General features: G+C 26.5%; 1 protein-coding gene across 2 annotated transcripts in view; it reads right to left on the reverse strand.

The window, feature by feature from the left end:
• Positions 1–303: 303 nt before the first annotated feature.
• The window catches only part of LOC111624183 (amphiphysin-like), a 42203-nt gene continuing 23412 nt past the window's right edge, over positions 304–19094 (reverse strand). The window contains exons 7-12 of one of the 2 annotated variants that reach the window (XM_023366995.1): positions 15669–15776; positions 9957–10084; positions 8037–8230; positions 4385–4501; positions 2731–2832; positions 304–930 (exon numbers count right to left, since the gene is read on the reverse strand). In XM_023366995.1, coding sequence (XP_023222763.1) covers positions 850–930; positions 2731–2832; positions 4385–4501; positions 8037–8230; positions 9957–10084; positions 15669–15776 — 730 coding nt within the window. In that variant the 3' untranslated portion in view covers positions 304–849. The remainder of the gene's footprint in view (positions 931–2730; positions 2833–4384; positions 4502–8036; positions 8231–9956; positions 10085–15668; positions 15777–19094) is intronic. The other variant, XM_023366996.1, reaches the window with a different exon arrangement.

Genomic DNA, 19094 nt, shown 5'->3' on the forward strand with positions numbered 1-19094 from the left:
ACACCAAAATCTTTATTGTCATTAACTATCTAAAAAAATATTATGCAAATTATAAATTTCTCTTATATCCATTAATTATTTTTTATGTAAGTTCCTTTTATATCAATTATAATTTGTTTCTTAAAGAATTGATCCTTATGTATTAGATCATCACTTGAATCAAATTAAGCCTACATAAAGATTCTGGTGTAAATGCCTTAACAATGATTTATCGAAGCACAATATATTAAACAATAATACTTGTATTTTATGTTATAAAATATTAACTATAAGGCATACTGGTGTTGCATATTCTTTTAAATCTTTTCAAAAGTTAATTTTTTAACAAAAAATTTACTGGAATTATTGTGTTATTTTTGTCCATAATTATCTAAACAATTGTATATCAATGTTAATGTCAAATAAATTTAAATATTAAAAAAACTGTGTATTTTAAATTGATATACAAGTCATTTAGTAAGGTTCTTATGCTATAATAAAACAAGGATTTTGCCATTGCATTTCTTACCTACAACAAGCTATTCTAAATTGGGAAGAGGTGTGGTGACTAGATTATATTTAGCACATTTTCATACACCATTCATTCATTACATGCATACATAATTCATTCTAGACTAGAAAATAATTATTATTAAGTAATATAATAGTTTATTAATTTAGGGTAGAAATGTGTTTAATTTTTCTGATAATATTAGGAAATAATTAATTCTGTATATTTTTCAAAAATCAGTGATAGGATAATTTGTAATATCAAAAAGATATTAAAACCAATAAAAGGAATTTTTGAATTCAAGTAAAATTATTACAATAATCAGAGTTGTGGATGAATAGTGAAAGTAGTTGAGAAGTTTAAATAGGACGTGTGAAGTTAGCTGGAAATAGACCTTTTTCACCAGTTGACTCTTTAATTCCAATAAGCCATCCTTCTTCCTATATAAAATTAATAAAAGAACAATTTTTAAAAAAAATTATTTATAAAATTATTTTATAGCTTCTTTTAAAAGAAAGAAATATTACTTAATAATAACAATTATATAATTAATAAAGAAAATAATTTTCTTTTCTACTAAAAATAAATATAAAAGACTTTAGTCTTAAATTATCACTGGACCATTTTCCATTTAATTAACACAATTCAATTAAAACCTTAAATTCTTATGATTTTTAATTTATATGTATTTTAAAGCAATTATAATATTTATTTTTTATTTAACTATCTATTATTTCATCAAATCTTAAAACAATNATATTTCTTCATCTTTTTTTTGATAACATTTTCTTTTTCAAGATTTCTTCAAATTTTTCTTTAATGTAATTTTTTTTTTTTTTTGATGATATGAAACCGTGCTTTGCAATTCGTTTATGCTTCTAACACAATAAAGTGCTATAAATTAAGACACTTGGCGGGTTGTCTCATACTGGAACCTCGTGAAGGATATAAGACCCATAATGGCCGCTGCCGCAAAGGGTCACGGGATCAACTAAATAAAGATGAGACAACCCGCCAAGTGTCTTAATTTATAGCACTTTATTGTGTTAGAAGCATAAAGTAAATATTTTTATTTACATTAAAGAAAAATTTAATAAATGCATTCGTTATTTACAAGTAAAGAAAAATATTAAGTTAATAAAATTTCTCTCCTATATTTTTGAACATGCCAAATCATAATCAGCACAGATCAAGTAATAAAGAACAGTCAAGACATTTAAACTTATGATAAACTTAAGTGATTATATTGTCCTTCAGATATTTACTACAGTATTAGATATTCAGATATTATCCTACAGTAAATTTATGTAAATATAACATACCCTATAAAGAACTCCTGGTGGTAAATCAACAGTTGTTGCACCCACAGGAATATCATATAATTCATCCATTTTCTTTGAACTAGTTGACAGAGGTCGGTCAATATGACTATCATCAAACTGAAAAAAAAATGTCATTTCATACATTTCAGCATAACTATTGAAATTTGGCAATTATATGAAGCTGTTTGTTTAAGAAATTCAAAAACACAATTACTTTAAAACTAATAAATATATTTAAATAATTTATTACAAGTTTATGTAAGATGATATATAGCTTCTTTTATAAATCTAACTATAATTACAAATATTTTTATATATTAGTTCCCAAAATTAACAGAATTATTTCTACATTAAACAATTTCATATAAAAAATTCGACATAATTTTTTTCTTTAAGATTGAAATTGTAGAATTCAAATATGTATATAAAAAGACATAATACAATAGTATTTAGGAGAAAATTATTTTTTATAATCATGTACTTTTTCTAAAATTGATAATTAATTTATGTATAGTATAACCGGGACTGTCCAGAGGGATTGTCAGCTGGGGATTTTTCCCAGGGGCTGGAGAAACTTTGGGAACCATAATGGTTGCTAACCCTGTAAATTAATGTTATTTTTACTAACAAAAAATAGAACCTTTAAGACACTATTAAAAAAATTCTACATAATTTATTTGTGCAAAAAGAAAAAAACAACAGCAAAAGGGATCCACTAAAGAGCAGAGGAGGCCTGTCCTACGTCATACAAGCTCTCAGTGGCCCTGAGTATATCATCATATCTACCCTATAAGTTTTATTAAATAATTGTGTAAATAAACTTAATTATTTAAAGTTTTAATAGTAAATGGAGTAATTAAAAATAAATGTTAAAAAACTAAAATAATTTAATATAATTAATCTAGCTCAAATATTTACCTGTTCTTCAGGATCATCAAATTCCACAACACGTATAATTTCTCCACCTTCAAATCCCAATTCATCTACATCTTCAGCTGTGTATTTATATGTTGCTCTTACCTATAAAAATTTTATCTCAAATTATTCTCCATACTTTTGTATATCAATAATTTTTACTGTATTATAGTACAATCTTGTTTTAATGGATCATGGAACAACAGATCTCTCAGAATAATGGATTTTTCCCCCAGGTCAGATTCAATGTAATTTTATCTCCTTTTAACAAATCTGTAACTTGAAATAACTAACAGATTTTTTCTAGCCCCATTAATTGTAAACTTTGCATTTTTAACATTTAGTTAATATTTGGGTGTTTCTGAGAATTTGTAAAGATCAATGATGCACTTGTTACATCTGGGATACGTACAATTGAAGAATTATACAAAGAGAGTCAGCAGGTTGATATGATTGAGAACGAGCCATCTCATGAACATTCTGACGTGGTCAAAGTCTAGTCCAAAATTTAGCAAGGCCATGAAATCTTACTAAATTGTGAAGACCTTCCTCATGAGTTTCAGCATAAACAAACAGGCTGTACATGACATTGCTAATATCAAGAGGTTGTTGTATTCAATAGGCAGAAAAGCAGCATCAAAACAAACCAAGATGGATGAGCTTCCTTTTAACAAATCATAAAGTCAAGCAAAGTGCTAATAAGCATACCTAATTTGCCTATTTTCATGCTTATAGTATATACAGTTTTCATCAGGTTTGTTGTACACACATGGCATAATATGAAATCTTGTAACATATTTGTTTCTATAGAATAGAGATCTCAAGAGACTAAATAAATTCAAGTACAGATATTTCTTATATGTAGGGGGTTAAATAACAGATATTTTGCTTGGTGTGGGAAATCTATTGTTTACAATATAATGAATTCTCAGAACAATGAATGATTTTCAGAGACCCAAGCAATCTATTAAAACAAGATTCTACTGTATATATTCTATATATATATTGAAAGAAAACAATCTTATGTAAAAAAATATATTTTATAGTTTTAATTCAATACATATTGATTAATAAAACTGTGTTCAATTTTAATATTTCTTCATCTTTTTTTTGATAACATTTTCTTTTTCAAGATTTCTTCAAATTTTTCTTTAATGTAATTTTTTTTTTTTTTTGATGATATGAAACCGTGCTTTGCAATTCGTTTATGCTTCTAACACAATAAAGTGCTATAAATTAAGACACTTGGCGGGTTGTCTCATACTGGAACCTCGTGAAGGATATAAGACCCATAATGGCCGCTGCCGCAAAGGGTCACGGGATCAACTAAATAAAGATGAGACAACCCGCCAAGTGTCTTAATTTATAGCACTTTATTGTGTTAGAAGCATAAAGTAAATATTTTTATTTACATTAAAGAAAAATTTAATAAATGCATTCGTTATTTACAAGTAAAGAAAAATATTAAGTTAATAAAATTTCTCTCCTATATTTTTGAACATGCCAAATCATAATCAGCACAGATCAAGTAATAAAGAACAGTCAAGACATTTAAACTTATGATAAACTTAAGTGATTATATTGTCCTTCAGATATTTACTACAGTATTAGATATTCAGATATTATCCTACAGTAAATTTATGTAAATATAACATACCCTATAAAGAACTCCTGGTGGTAAATCAACAGTTGTTGCACCCACAGGAATATCATATAATTCATCCATTTTCTTTGAACTAGTTGACAGAGGTCGGTCAATATGACTATCATCAAACTGAAAAAAAAATGTCATTTCATACATTTCAGCATAACTATTGAAATTTGGCAATTATATGAAGCTGTTTGTTTAAGAAATTCAAAAACACAATTACTTTAAAACTAATAAATATATTTAAATAATTTATTACAAGTTTATGTAAGATGATATATAGCTTCTTTTATAAATCTAACTATAATTACAATTATATAGATATTTCAAAAAGTAATTAGAAACTATATAATAATCTTATTTTGAAGGTAAACAAATAAAATTCTTATTAAAAAAAGTTATAAATAGCTTAATAATATTTGCAGAGAATATATTAAAAACTACTCTTTTCATGAACAATTTTAAAAAAAAATTATTTTACTTTAAAGGAAAATTTTAGAAAAAAAAATTTAATTATTACAATTATATTTTCTAAATCTTATTTAGCATCCAACTTAATATTCAATCTGTAGACTAAAACAAAGATTATTAAATAATAAACTTGGCTAATATGGCAAGTAATATCATTCAGATTCATGAAGAATGACATTAGTAAATTTATTAATAATTTGGATAATATCTAATAACATTTGTTGTTATTTAATATTTACACTGGGGATATAGCCAGAAATTTTTGAGCATGGAAACCTGGACAGATATAGAATTAATGCAATACCTTTTACATTTTAATTAAAAAGCACTGGAATTTTGCAGAAAATCCTATGTCCCCTGAACTAAACTTTACTTCAGGGTTGTAGAGAGGAAGATTAATTACTCTATTTTAATAGAGTAATTAATCTTCCTCTCTACAACCATGATCAAACTGATCAAACTAGAATTTGACAATAAATCCAATTGTTATAATAAAACAGTACAAACATGAAAAATTTTGCAACAAATTTTCCAAAAAACACCACAAAATTTACAATTGCTTTCTATTGAAATTAAGGCAAAATGCATTTTATATGAAAAGTCTGTGAATAGGACTGCACTACATTTTCAGAAACTTGTAAATCTATATACAGGAGTACCCCAGGTTATGTACTGTACATAATGCATTTCATGAAATAGTAGTTGTATTGTGAATTGCCATTTCCCACACATTTTTAATTATTATTTAAAGAAAGTTTCACTTCTTGGAAAGTTTTCAAGCAATGACCAATATGGTTTCATGCCCCAGTATTCTGCAGAGGATGCTTTTGTTAAATTGTGTAATACTGTAAAGCAAGGAAAGAAGAGATTGATGTCTCTTAATATTTTTAGATATCAGACAAATTTGACAATGCATAATGGCTCCCAATTTTAAAACTTATCAGAGATACCAAAGTACCATAAAATATTTTCTACTTGCTGAAGGATTTTTTAAAAGACAGAACAGCTGCAGTGGCGTACCGTGGGTGTCAGCCATCCAGGGCAGAGGAAAATTTCGCCCCCCCCTTATTTAGGTATTTCAATTTAAAAGACCAAAATTCAGTTTTGTCACAGAACAAGCAATGAAAAATTCCGTGCTAGTGCAGCAACCTGTTTAAAATAGTTCTATTGGATATTAGTAGTGTATATGAACACGAATGAATCATACAAGCAAAAAAAAAAAAAAAAACAACAACAGGTTTCACAGGATTTCCTCGAATTAAAAAATTACTAGTTCACCCGGACGGCGAGCCGATTCCCGGACTGTCCGGACGATAGCACTATTGTAGGCGCGATGCAAGTATAGATTAGGATGTTTCAAATTTTTACAAGATATTATTATTATTTATTGTGAAATTTTGCCGCCCTCTAAAAAGTGCCGCCCGGGGTGGGCTGCCCCTGCCACCCCCACTACGGTACACACTGAACAGCTGAGCTTAAGTTGGGTTTTGTTAAAAAAAATCTGCTCCCTAAAAGCTGTCCTCAAGGCTCATTACCTGGACCCTTACTCTGGAATGTTGTTATAAATGACTTGCTAACTACAGAATTGTTTATGCTCATCGGCAATAAAAATCAGCTATATCATTAAAAAATAATTATTGATGATTTGCCAAATTTTCTTAACACCCAGACATTTTTTATCTTTGCCTGGACATTGAGCACATAATGCAAAAACCAGACAGATGGCAACACTTGAAATGGACAAAGCATCATTGATGTGGTTAGCTAAATCAGATCATCATAGGGGTAGAAATATATGACAGTTGTATCTGCAGTTTGTTTTTTCATCAGATGGTCATAACTTGGGATATGCCTGTATATATAAAACTGAATTCATGTCTGTCAGTCTGATTATCATGTGAAAATGGCTGAACTGATTTCTATGAAACTTTGTTCATGTATTCAGGACAGTCCTGGAAAGGATATAGCCTACACTTTCAGTTTCCAAAGTCATTTAATTTTATAAATTTTGAAATAATTATGATATCATTTAAAAGAGTAAATAGTTCTTATCTGTCCTTATCAGGTCTTTCACATGAATAGGACATTTTGCCCTGAAGCTAGTGGGTGTAAAATGAATCATGAAATTGAATACAATATGCTAATGTCATTAATAAGCAAAAGTGCATATCAGTGAAAGCTGGTCAAATAAAATTGATTGATCAGCCTGTTATTTGAGCATTTATGCAATACTGAACATATAACTATTGCCATTTTTACCTGTGTCAGACTATCTCTAGAATTTCTTTTGATGTCAAATTGATGTCAACAAAAAACAATTTGATTGTTTTTCATGACAACTGTCCAGATTACACTGTATTAAATTTTTAGTTTATATCAGTTTGTTTTCTAAACTGAATATTAAATATTTATTTCTTAGTTTACCTAAAATATTTTGGATACATAGATTTTGCTTTCCAATACACAGTATCTCAATTTGGAGCTTGACTTGGACAAGTGTAAAAAGTTATTAGATGAATGAAGCATCATTGCAGTAATAAACATTGTATAGAAATGCAATGGTCTTCCAGAAAAAATTCATATTTTGGAATTACAATACCTGCAGTGAGTGGCATTTTACTCACATGAAAGAAGTGGGAGTTGCAGAACTTGACTGACTTAGAGTGTGGGATTTTCTAACTCATTCTCCAATCCACATTGTAAATCTGTTATATTAAAATTTCTTATTTAAATATCATACTTCATATATTACTGTACTTTAGGCATATAATAAGCATAGGCATAAGACACCCTCATTTCATCACAGAATATTTAGGAAAAGTCATCCAGTGAGAGATTTTGGGGTTAAGTGCCTCCTTTGGCACAGAAATTTCTCAGAAAAGGGAATACTGGATTCTTGGTGTTCCTCTTGCTTCTTTAAGTTTTGTTCCATAGATGCAACTTTTTGAAGCTTTACATTTATTCTTTACATTTTAAATATCTCTCTTCCTGTACTTTTTCTAAATCATAGATAACAGTCTTAACAAGCTTCAAAATATATTTTTATATTTTATATTTAATATTATGATGTTCAGTACCTCTATATAGTTTAAATTGCAAATGAGACAACTGAAAATTGATTTTGCAAAGATTAAATAGTTTAATCTAATTTCAAATAACTAAAAACTTATTAATATTAAAAATAAAATACCTGACTTCCATCAACTGGTTCATATTCTTTTTCATCTTTATGCTGTAAAGGTGCCCTAGAGAAAGGAATATCATCATGATAAGGATCTTTTTTTAATGAGGCAGTACTTCTAGTAACAACTGGAGAACTTCTATTTTCTCTAAAATCAGAACTACTTCTTGTGATAAGTGGAGAAGCCCGACCATCTTGGTAGTCTGAAAAATTAGTTTATATTTAGGTTCTTTTACTAACATTTTTTACATTCTAATCCATATATGAAAGTAATAATAATATATTATATTAAATTGTTTTTTTCTATTTATTTTATTATTTGCACTTTTCACTAATATGATATTTGTAATTTAATGCAAATTTATTACAGTTTACAATTTTTAAGAATTCTAACAAATTAAGAATGGATAGTATAGTGATTAAATCTCATCCTACAAGTCTGTATCCAATGGCTGTTCTCAGTTTGAATTATGATTAAAACATGTTTTGAGGTATAAAAAAAAATAATAACAAATTTTGAATATTTATATTTTTTCATAAGTAAGAATTTTTTAAAATTAAGTTGGGAGAGTGGAGCTAGTTGTGATGGGGGCAAGTAGTGAAAAGACTTATAACGTTTTTCTTGAGGATGATAGTACTGAATACCATCATTGCAACATTCTACGTATTCTGCTTAATATTACATATGAAGTCAGAGAGAATATTGCACAGCATTGAACTTATACTAATTAATGTATTTTTAGAGTCAAAAAATAATTTTTTTATAGTTTTAAGTAGGATTTGTTCAAGCAAATGATGAGGTTAAGTTTAAATTGATTTAAGTTTGTAGACAACAGACCTTCAGGTGTTATTTTACAGAATGCTACGGTAGCAATATGATGTAGTTACAGACAGAAAAAGAAGAAAGCAGCAATTGGAGCTAACTGTGACATACAAATGAAAGGGCACATTGGGCCAATGTCACAACCTACCCCATTGATTTTGTTTAACCTATAATCTTCTTCTTCAGAGATGGAATGTAGTTACAAGAAAAAAATGAAAAGGAAAAAGCAGGCTTACAAAGATTACATAAGAGAGGCTAAAGAAGTAGTCAAAAAGATGTACTTTACAGGACTCTTCAATGTCTATAGATTTTCTCTACTTTAATGTGTCACAAATGTCTTCTATTCTCATGCTTTTAGACTCAAATGAACAGTACCAACAATGATCCTTATTATGTGTGCCTTAATTGTCAATCTGAAGCATATGAAGAGACTAAGGATGCCAAATATGCCAAAAACTAGCCTAATCTATATATATTTTTATATATATATTTTTTTTGATTTATAGATCTTACTTGGTTTAAGTTAACTTTTATTATTCTTACTTTTCATAGTTTAACATATTCTCAGTTTATTATTAATATTAGCAAATTCTTATTTTATAACAGCAGTATTATGAAAACCTTGAATATACATTATAACAAAGAAAACATTCCAAATATATTCAGAACGGGTTACATTCATGTGAGTAATTTTTATCTGTTTACAACTAAGTAAAAGCCTTTTCCTGTTATTGTTTTATTCTTTGTACTTTGCAAGCCTTTTTCATTATTGTCACTGCTTGTCCCATGGTGTGTCACAACATGCCCTGTGGTTGGGGCATATTGTGACAAGTCATACACTTGTGGAAAAAAATTACTTAGAACTATTTAAAATATGCTTAAAGGTTTTATGCTTATATAACAAGAGAAAAATAAGGTATACAATGTATATAATTTTGTTTTAGAAGTGCAGCTAGTTTACACATTATATAGAAAAAAGTAAAAACTGTCAACTAACTCCACCCTTCCCTACATATTATACAATTGATGATGATACCTGATTATAATAGGCAAATTCTACTATATGTCAAAATCGATAAAAAGAAAAACAAATAAAAATATTTTACCTTTCTTAATTGGTGTAGGTGATCTTCGAATATCAGTAGTTGGCACTGGAATTGATATATTGTTAAATTTAGCTTTTTCAAGTGTTCCTCTTTTAAATTCGATTTCTTCGTAGTGTCGTGCATCATCACTATTTTAAACAAAAAATAAATTCAATGTTTCAAAATTAAAAGTAATGTTAATAATTTTAATAATTTATTTCAAACTAATACATAAAATAGAAAACTATTCAAACCAAACTCATGCATAATTTTAAATTCTTAAAGGTAAACAAGCATTAAAGTTAAATCTTATTTTTTATTTATTTATATATTTACTTATTTATTATTTATATAGATTCCATATTGGCATTTGTTCAACTAATGTTTAGAAGTTTTCCATTCTAGTAAGTTTTATTTATAAACTTTGAAGAGTCATATATTATAAAACTTAGTTTTAAAAAATTTCTGGTTTTATAAACAGAAGTTTCCTTCTTATGGAAAAATTATTTTATGAGCAGAAAAGAATGCAACTTGGATAAGTTTGTAAAGTACAAAAATCAAATTCCAAATCTTAAATTATTAAACAATTTTTTTTCCTGTCTTGAAAAAATTCAGAAATGCACTATTTTTTTAATAAAAGCTGTTGCATTTTTAATTTATGAAATATTTCTTTCAACTTATAAAGAAAGTGATGTATCATCTATTAAATTAATATACAGGGTGGTTCATTTTATCAAGCCATTAAAATAATTTTTAAAAATATACATCCAATCACATACACAACAAATCATTGTATCAAAAATATTGAACTTGAAGGGAGCTACAAGATGGGTCTATCAATTTCATCATAGATGCCACTGCAATTGGTAAAAATTAGGGGTTTCCATTTTTTTGAAAATGAAGTTGACCAATTTTTATTGCATTTTATGATTCTACATCAAAAACAAACTTTAATCTAAAACATGCACTTATCAGAGGTTATGAGTGTCTTAAGTCATACATGGCCACAACATGGTGCACATATGATTGTGGATATCTGTAAAGTTCATTGAAAAAGAAGAAAAATGCTTACAGAAGCATTAGAAAACTATTATTACTTGGTGAAATCATTAATTTTCTTCAAATAAATTGATAGAAAAATTAGTGTCACAGTGTATTAAAGTCACTAAGTTTGTGGTAAAGAGAAGATGATCTTGATTCCACCAAATAATAATGTTTCCTAATGATTCTTTTTTAATATTTTTCTTCCTTTTTTCAATGATGAACTTTAGATATCCACAGAGTTGTGTGCACTGTACACTAATCAAGTGTATCTTTCGAGAAAATGTTTTTAAATAAAAACTTTGTTTTTGACGTAATATGCAATAAAAAATGGAGATTTCCATTAAAAAAAGTAAAGTTGACCTATTTTCACCAATTGTAGCACCATCTATGATAAAATTGATAGATTTCTTGAGGGCAACAAGATGAGTTAATATTTTCAGTGCAATGATTTTTTTGTAGGATTTATATTTTTCAAGTTATTTCAATACATTGATCAAAATGGGTCACTCTGTATAACACAAGTTATATGAATTTACACTAAAACATATTCTGACAATCAGTAATTCAATTTTTCAAAAATCAAAAAATTCTGCAGATATATAAATTTTATTCATAATTAAAATATCATATATTGAATTTCTATTTATATTTCCTATATTTAAATTTTAAATGCATGATTTTAAATATTTTGTATAAAAAAGTTTTAAAAGTTTACAAATTGATATTTAAAGTTATTTCAAAATCTACATTTTATAGTGTTAACAGTTTAGTATACAAATTATTTTCAAAAACTAGAATATCTCTGAGATTATAATTATTTTAAAATGTTATTCTAATTTTTAAAATATTCTGAAGCTTAGAATTTTTTTTTATATTAAATAAAAATTCTAAATTAATTTATTATAGATTTTAGAAATTTAAAACATATTAATAGAAAAAAAATCATGCTATTAATTATGAAAACAATACTGTTAAATATAGAACAACTAATCTTTATTAAGATAAATTTCAAGAACAAAAATTATATAAGCATTTATTTGTTATTTTAAAAATAAAAATAATAATAATAAAATCATACAAAATGCACATTTCAGGAGTGCACACCAAGCATAATAATTGCTTGCACTCACGACTTTGCTCGTCCATGCTGTCTTTGAAGAGTACTAATACGTTGTTCATGATGGGATGGCAATGTTGAGTAATGTGGCTTCACTCTGACGTACCATGACATTGTTTCACTAAGAAACAAAAATCAGGCAAACTTGAACTGGCAACCAGGAGAAGGAGTCATGCAGGATGGAGCTCCTGCAGTTATTAATGAACACATACAGTAAAGGATAATTAGGCAGGCATAACAAATGGTTAGTTAAGCACAACTGTTATAACTTAAACTAAGATAATATTCTGTGAAGGAGAACGAACAAAATTAATCAATCATTCTTTACATATCATGCATTTATTTCATTTTTCTTACTTCATTTTCATTTTTCATTAAATATATACATACTGAAATTAAACAGTAAGATTCTTTTGATTCAGTAAAAATTACTTCATAAGACAAATATTTTCAACAAATTATGATCTTATAGATCTGATAATGATTATATCAGTCTCAAGAAATTGATGATATACACAAATCAAAAGCATCTCTCAGCAAATAATTCTGCCAAAATTAAAAATATCTTACTGTTTAATAATTCAGATACATCTATTTTGTTATATAATTAAATTATAAAACAAAATCATATATATATAATTTTGTTTTATAATTTTTGTTCACAATTTCATATCAGCAAATTTTTTTTTCAGTAATGATCTGATTAAGGATTCAATAATTTAATAATATAATAAAATAGATGTATCTGAATTATTGGACATAACATAGGAAAACTTGGAAGTGTTACAGTTTATATTTATATATATATATATATATGTTTCAATAANTGGTATGATTCTAGCAATTCCAGTACACTACTATAGTACTGTACAGTAGTTCTCATAACCATATGCTTATTCAATGAAGCATAGTTAGTCAGACTGACTACTTTAGGTTAAAGATAGCCACGTGCGGCATGCATAATTTCATTTAGTGATGGGTTACTCATCCAGCGAGGATGAGACATTAGCACAACAGATTATTTTTGCAAATGAATAATTTCTATTGTTTCTATTCACTATATCTATCGAATACTCTATACTGGATGAGGAAAGATAAATAAAAATCATGCAAATTAGGACAAAAACACCTGTCATTCAGATTAGAGAATAGAGTGAGACTTCAAAAAAGATGGTCCATGTTAGTTCTGGAGCACACAGTTTATCTACAGAGTCCACAGATGGGGCTGAGCTTTTTAGTTGGATTATAGAGGATCAGATTAGAAAGCTCTGACTGTAGTCACTTTAATAAAAATCACAATGGATTTTTAACATCAAATTTTAATCATACTTTGGAACTGATTTGTAGTTTCTATGCTGTTAATGTTTGGTATTTCCTTCCTGAAGAAATAATTATCTGACTAGACAAGTATTGGTGTGGACTAATGTTCTTTTTCTAAAGAAATAATTCACATCATCAAATTTTAAATTTATTTTTATTACTACTATTTAAGCATAAATTACTTTATCTTTCATAAATAACTTTTCTCTTTAGAATTTATAGTTATGATTTTTAAAATTTGTTAAAGATTTGTGTGTAAAAATGGCACATTTTTATATGAATTTTAAAAGTATTTTTGTTTTAATATTTGTATTTTATGAAAAAGTACAAACATTTTTATATAAAATAATTTTTACAAAATTAAATATGAATCATTAAGTTTGTTTAAAAAAAAACTTTCAAAATAAATAAACTCTTAAATTTAATAACTATTTATAATATAAATTATTATTATTTGATTTAAGTTGATAGATTTGTAAATTTATTTTATCATATTTGAACAAAATTTTTATACTTTACTATAAATAAAAACTTTAAAAATTTTTAATTTGATTATAATGTTTAAAAGTATATATACAAGTATATATACTTTTAAATACTTTACTTTTAATGTATTAATGTAATAATTAGATTAAAAAATTTTTTTTAATATTGGGATTTTGTAGCATGTTAGTGAATCTCTCTCTATTCAGAAATGCACTATTTTTTTAATAAAAGCTGTTGCATTTTTAATTTATGAAATATTTCTTTCAACTTATAAAGAAAGTGATGTATCGTCTATTAAATTAATATACAGGGTGGTTCATTTTATCAAGCCATTAAAATAACCTCTAAAAATATACATCCAATCACATACACAACAAATCACTGCATCAAAAATATTGAACTTGAAGGGAGCTACAAGATGGGTCTATCAACTTCACCATAGATGCCACCACAACCGGTAAAAATTAGGGGTTTCCATTTTTTTGAAAATGAAGTTGACCAATCCTTATTGCATTTTATGAATCTACATCAAAAACAAACTTTAATCTAAAACATGCACTTATCAGAGGTTATGAGTGTCTTAAGTCATACATGGCCACAACATGGTGCACACATAATTGTGGATAGCCGTAAAGTTCAGTAAAAAAGAAGAAAAATGCTTACAGAAGCACTAGAAAACTATTACCACTCGGTGAAATCATTAATTTTCTTCAAATAAATTGATAGAAAAATTAGTGTCACAGTGTATTAAAGTCACTAAGTTTGTGGTAGAGAGAAGATGATCTTGATTCCACCAAATAATAATGTTTCCCAATGATTCTTTTTTAATATTTCTCCTCCTTTTTTCAATGATGAACCCCAGATATCCACAGAGTTGTGTGCACTGTACACTAATCAAGTGTATCTTTCGAGAAAATGTTTTTAAATAAAAACTCTGTCCTTGACGTAATATGCAATAAAAAATGGAGATTTCCATTAAAAAAAGTAAAGTTGACCTATTTTCACCAACTGCAGCACCATCCACGACAAAACCGACAGATTTCTTGAGGGCAACAAGATGAGTTAATATCTTCAGTGCAATGATTTTCTTGTAGGATTTATACCCTTCAAGTTATTTCAATACATTGATCAAAACGGGTCACTCTGTATAACACAAGTTATATGAATTTACACTAAAACATATTCTGACAATCAGTAATTCAATTTTTCAAAAATCAAAAAATTCTGCAGATATATAAATTTTATTCATAATTAAAATATCATATATTGAATTTCTATTTATATTTCCTATATTTAAATTTTAAATGCATGATTTTAAATATTTTGTATAAAAAAGTTTTAAAAGTTTACAAATTGATATTTAAAGTTATTTCAAAATCTACATTTTATAGTGTTAACAGTTTAGTATACAAATTATTTTCAAAAACTAGAATATCTCTGAGATTATAATTATTTTAAAATGTTATTCTAATTTTTAAAATATTCTGAAGCTTAGAATTTTTTTTTTATATTAAATAAAAATTCTAAATTAATTTATTATAGATTTTAGAAATTTAAAACATATTAATAGAAAAAAAATCATGCTATTAATTATGAAAACAATACTGTTAAATATAGAACAACTAATCTTTATTAAGATAAATTTCAAGAACAAAAATTATATAAGCATTTATTTGTTATTTTAAAAATAAAAATAATAATAATAAAATCATACAAAATGCACATTTCAGGAGTGCACACCAAGCATAATAATTGCTTGCACTCACGACTTTGCTCGTCCATGCTGTCTTTGAAGAGTACTAATACGTTGTTCATGATGGGATGGCAATGTTGAGTAATGTGGCTTCACTCTGACGTACCATGACATTGTTTCACTAAGAAACAAAAATCAGGCAAACTTGAACTGGCAACCAGGAGAAGGAGTCATGCAGGATGGAGCTCCTGCAGTTATTAATGAACACATACAGTAAAGGATAATTAGGCAGGCATAACAAATGGTTAGTTAAGCACAACTGTTATAACTTAAACTAAGATAATATTCTGTGAAGGAGAACGAACAAAATTAATCAATCATTCTTTACATATCATGCATTTATTTCATTTTTCTTACTTCATTTTCATTTTTCATTAAATATATACATACTGAAATTAAACAGTAAGATTCTTTTGATTCAGTAAAAATTACTTCATAAGACAAATATTTTCAACAAATTATGATCTTATAGATCTGATAATGATTATATCAGTCTCAAGAAATTGATGATATACACAAATCAAAAGCATCTCTCAGCAAATAATTCTGCCAAAATTAAAAATATCTTACTGTTTAATAATTCAGATACATCTATTTTGTTATATAATTAAATTATAAAACAAAATCATATATATATAATTTTGTTTTATAATTTTTGTTCACAATTTCATATCAGCAAATTTTTTTTTCAGTAATGATCTGATTAAGGATTCAATAATTTAATAATATAATAAAATAGATGTATCTGAATTATTGGACATAACATAGGAAAACTTGGAAGTGTTACAGTTTATATTTATATATATATATATATATATATAAAACTAACACTTCCAAGTTTTCCTATGTTATATTCAAGAGTACAAATTTAGCCAAAATATAGTTAAACAGGCAAAATAATGACAAAATTTCTTTCGCTATAAATTCACAAATTCAAAAATAACAAAATTATACATAAAGAAATGTGGATTTATTTGGTTTATGCTTAAAAATTGAACATTTATATTAAAAAAAATTATTATTATTATTATAATAAGTTTTTTCTCTTTCAATTTTTGAATATATAATGTTATCAATTTTATTAAAAAAACTATTCTGAAGCCAGTAAAGCTCAAAAGTATTATTGTTTTTTAAAGTTTAAAGAAATAAGTACTCCAATAAAACAAATTTTTTGCTGTTTAATTTGGAACACAATGTATCTTAATATATATGTTACTGTGAATGACCAATATCTGGCGAATGTCAACATTCTCCGGTGAATGTCAGCATTCACACAGTTGTTTCATGTATGTACGAAATATTTGCTAAATATCATTATTTCTCACTTACACCAGCAAATGTCAACATTCGGCATGCACTGATGCTAAATGTTGAATAAAAATATTTTTATTACGTTAAGACAAAAATGCAACTTTTTAATATATGAAAATAGGTGAAAGCTTAAGTAACAGCATATGTAAATAAACTGTTGAACCTAAAACGAACAGTACATTCTTAATCATTAAAGAAAATAATACAATAATAAACTTACACATAAATTATGTGATTAACATTATACAATCTTATTTATTGCAACAATTTAAACTGTTATGGCACTTTGAATTGCACAAGAGTCCTTTGGTTTTACAACTGCATTTATTCGTGAAACACTTTTTTTGCAATGACAGCGTGTATAGCCTTGCCCTCCACTTTTTGAATTAGCTGCAGCTGCTTCTCTCAGTGATATTTCTTGAGAAGAAATCTCATCTATGGAAAGTAACTTTTCTTTACAAATTACGAACTGATTACTTTATTACGTGATTACGAACTGATCTGGTAATGGTGTCTTTTATTCGGATATCGCCGACGCCTTACCTACGACCTCTCTCATCCTCCACCACTTGACCTGACAAACCGATCCCCACCTCACGGGATAAAAAGAACAAAAACGCCATCCAGTGACAAAGTGAGCAGTTTCCACCAAACCGTTGCCAAAAAAAGAGGTACGACCATGGCCTACCTCCGGCTATCCAGAAAATATTTGGCGATAGACTGTCGCCTCTCTGTTGACATCAGCTTCTCAGGTGTCATTTCGACCTCCACCAAAGCTTATCTGTGCTTGTCGACATACACTGGCGATTGTTCAAATGTATAATAATATAACCAAATATTCGAACTATCACCGACGTATTTTGTACATGTCGACATTCACCAGAGAATATCGACATTCTCTAATTTCGGTCTTTCACAGTAACATATACACAAAATACTTTTTTTATTTATTATGTTATTTAATAAAGCATCAATATGTTTAATTATAATAATGTTTCCAGTTACTTAATTTTTTGATTACCTATCATAAATCTCTAAATATTTTTATGTAAGCCATGCAATATAACACATTACAGATTTATATGTAATTAAATAAAATATCAATTATTATTTGAAAACACTTATTCTAACTTATGTATTTGTGTGTATTTATTTTAAAATATTAATCTGCAAAATTTTTTTATTTAATGTAATATTTTTAGAGATGATAGTAAATAACCTGTGTGATCATTTTTAATATTTAATCCTTCAACTAAATACTGAAAATAAATTGGATTTTAAATAATCAATGTAAAATTAATTCAATATCACATTTTAAATTCTTATTTTTACTATTATTTTTAATATTTGTTCAAATTTATAGATCTCTGTCATTCTTCATTTTATAATCATCTTTTTTTCTGAAGATAAACTAGTCAGAATTTTTTTGGAATTTAATCTTTCATGCACTTTTGGTAAATTCATATATATGTTTGATAAAATACATTTTAGAAATATTGAATAAATAAATAACATGCCTATTAAAAATATGAATAAAAATTAATTGTAATAAATTGAAATTCATATATTGTTAAGTTAATTAAATCTCTCCCAACTGTTTTATGATGTGCATGAAACAAAAATTGTTAACTACAAAATAATGATCTGAATATAAATATTTATCTTAATAAATTTAATAAATATTAACTCTTTAAACAAATCTTAATGACAATGATTTTAATAAACAGAAATTTCTTTCATAAATAGTTCTATCACCGACGAAATAATTATTAGTAAAGCACAGAAATAGTAATTTGTATGAAGCCACATACAATTTACATAAGTTTATATATATCTATTTAATTACATTTTATTTATTCTGAAACTGAAAACAAAAACCCTTTGAACATTTTTAACCAATTAAAACCTACTAGAACAAGACTATTTGATTTGTTTTTAAATCAAAAAACTAAGAAAGTTGTGTATATAAATTTTGTTGAGCTTAGTTATTTCTCAATAATTAATATTTACAATACTTAAAATTTTTATTACAAAATTCTGTCATCAGTTATAGTTTTTGTTACAATTATTTGAAAATTTTGATCAACAAAGACAAATCTAAGTTATTATAATATATTAATTTATATTA

Source organism: Centruroides sculpturatus, unplaced genomic scaffold (genome assembly GCF_000671375.1).
Source record: "Centruroides sculpturatus isolate CEXI.00-Female unplaced genomic scaffold, Cexi_2.0 scaffold70, whole genome shotgun sequence".
Taxonomy (NCBI): Eukaryota; Metazoa; Arthropoda; class Arachnida; order Scorpiones; family Buthidae; genus Centruroides; species Centruroides sculpturatus.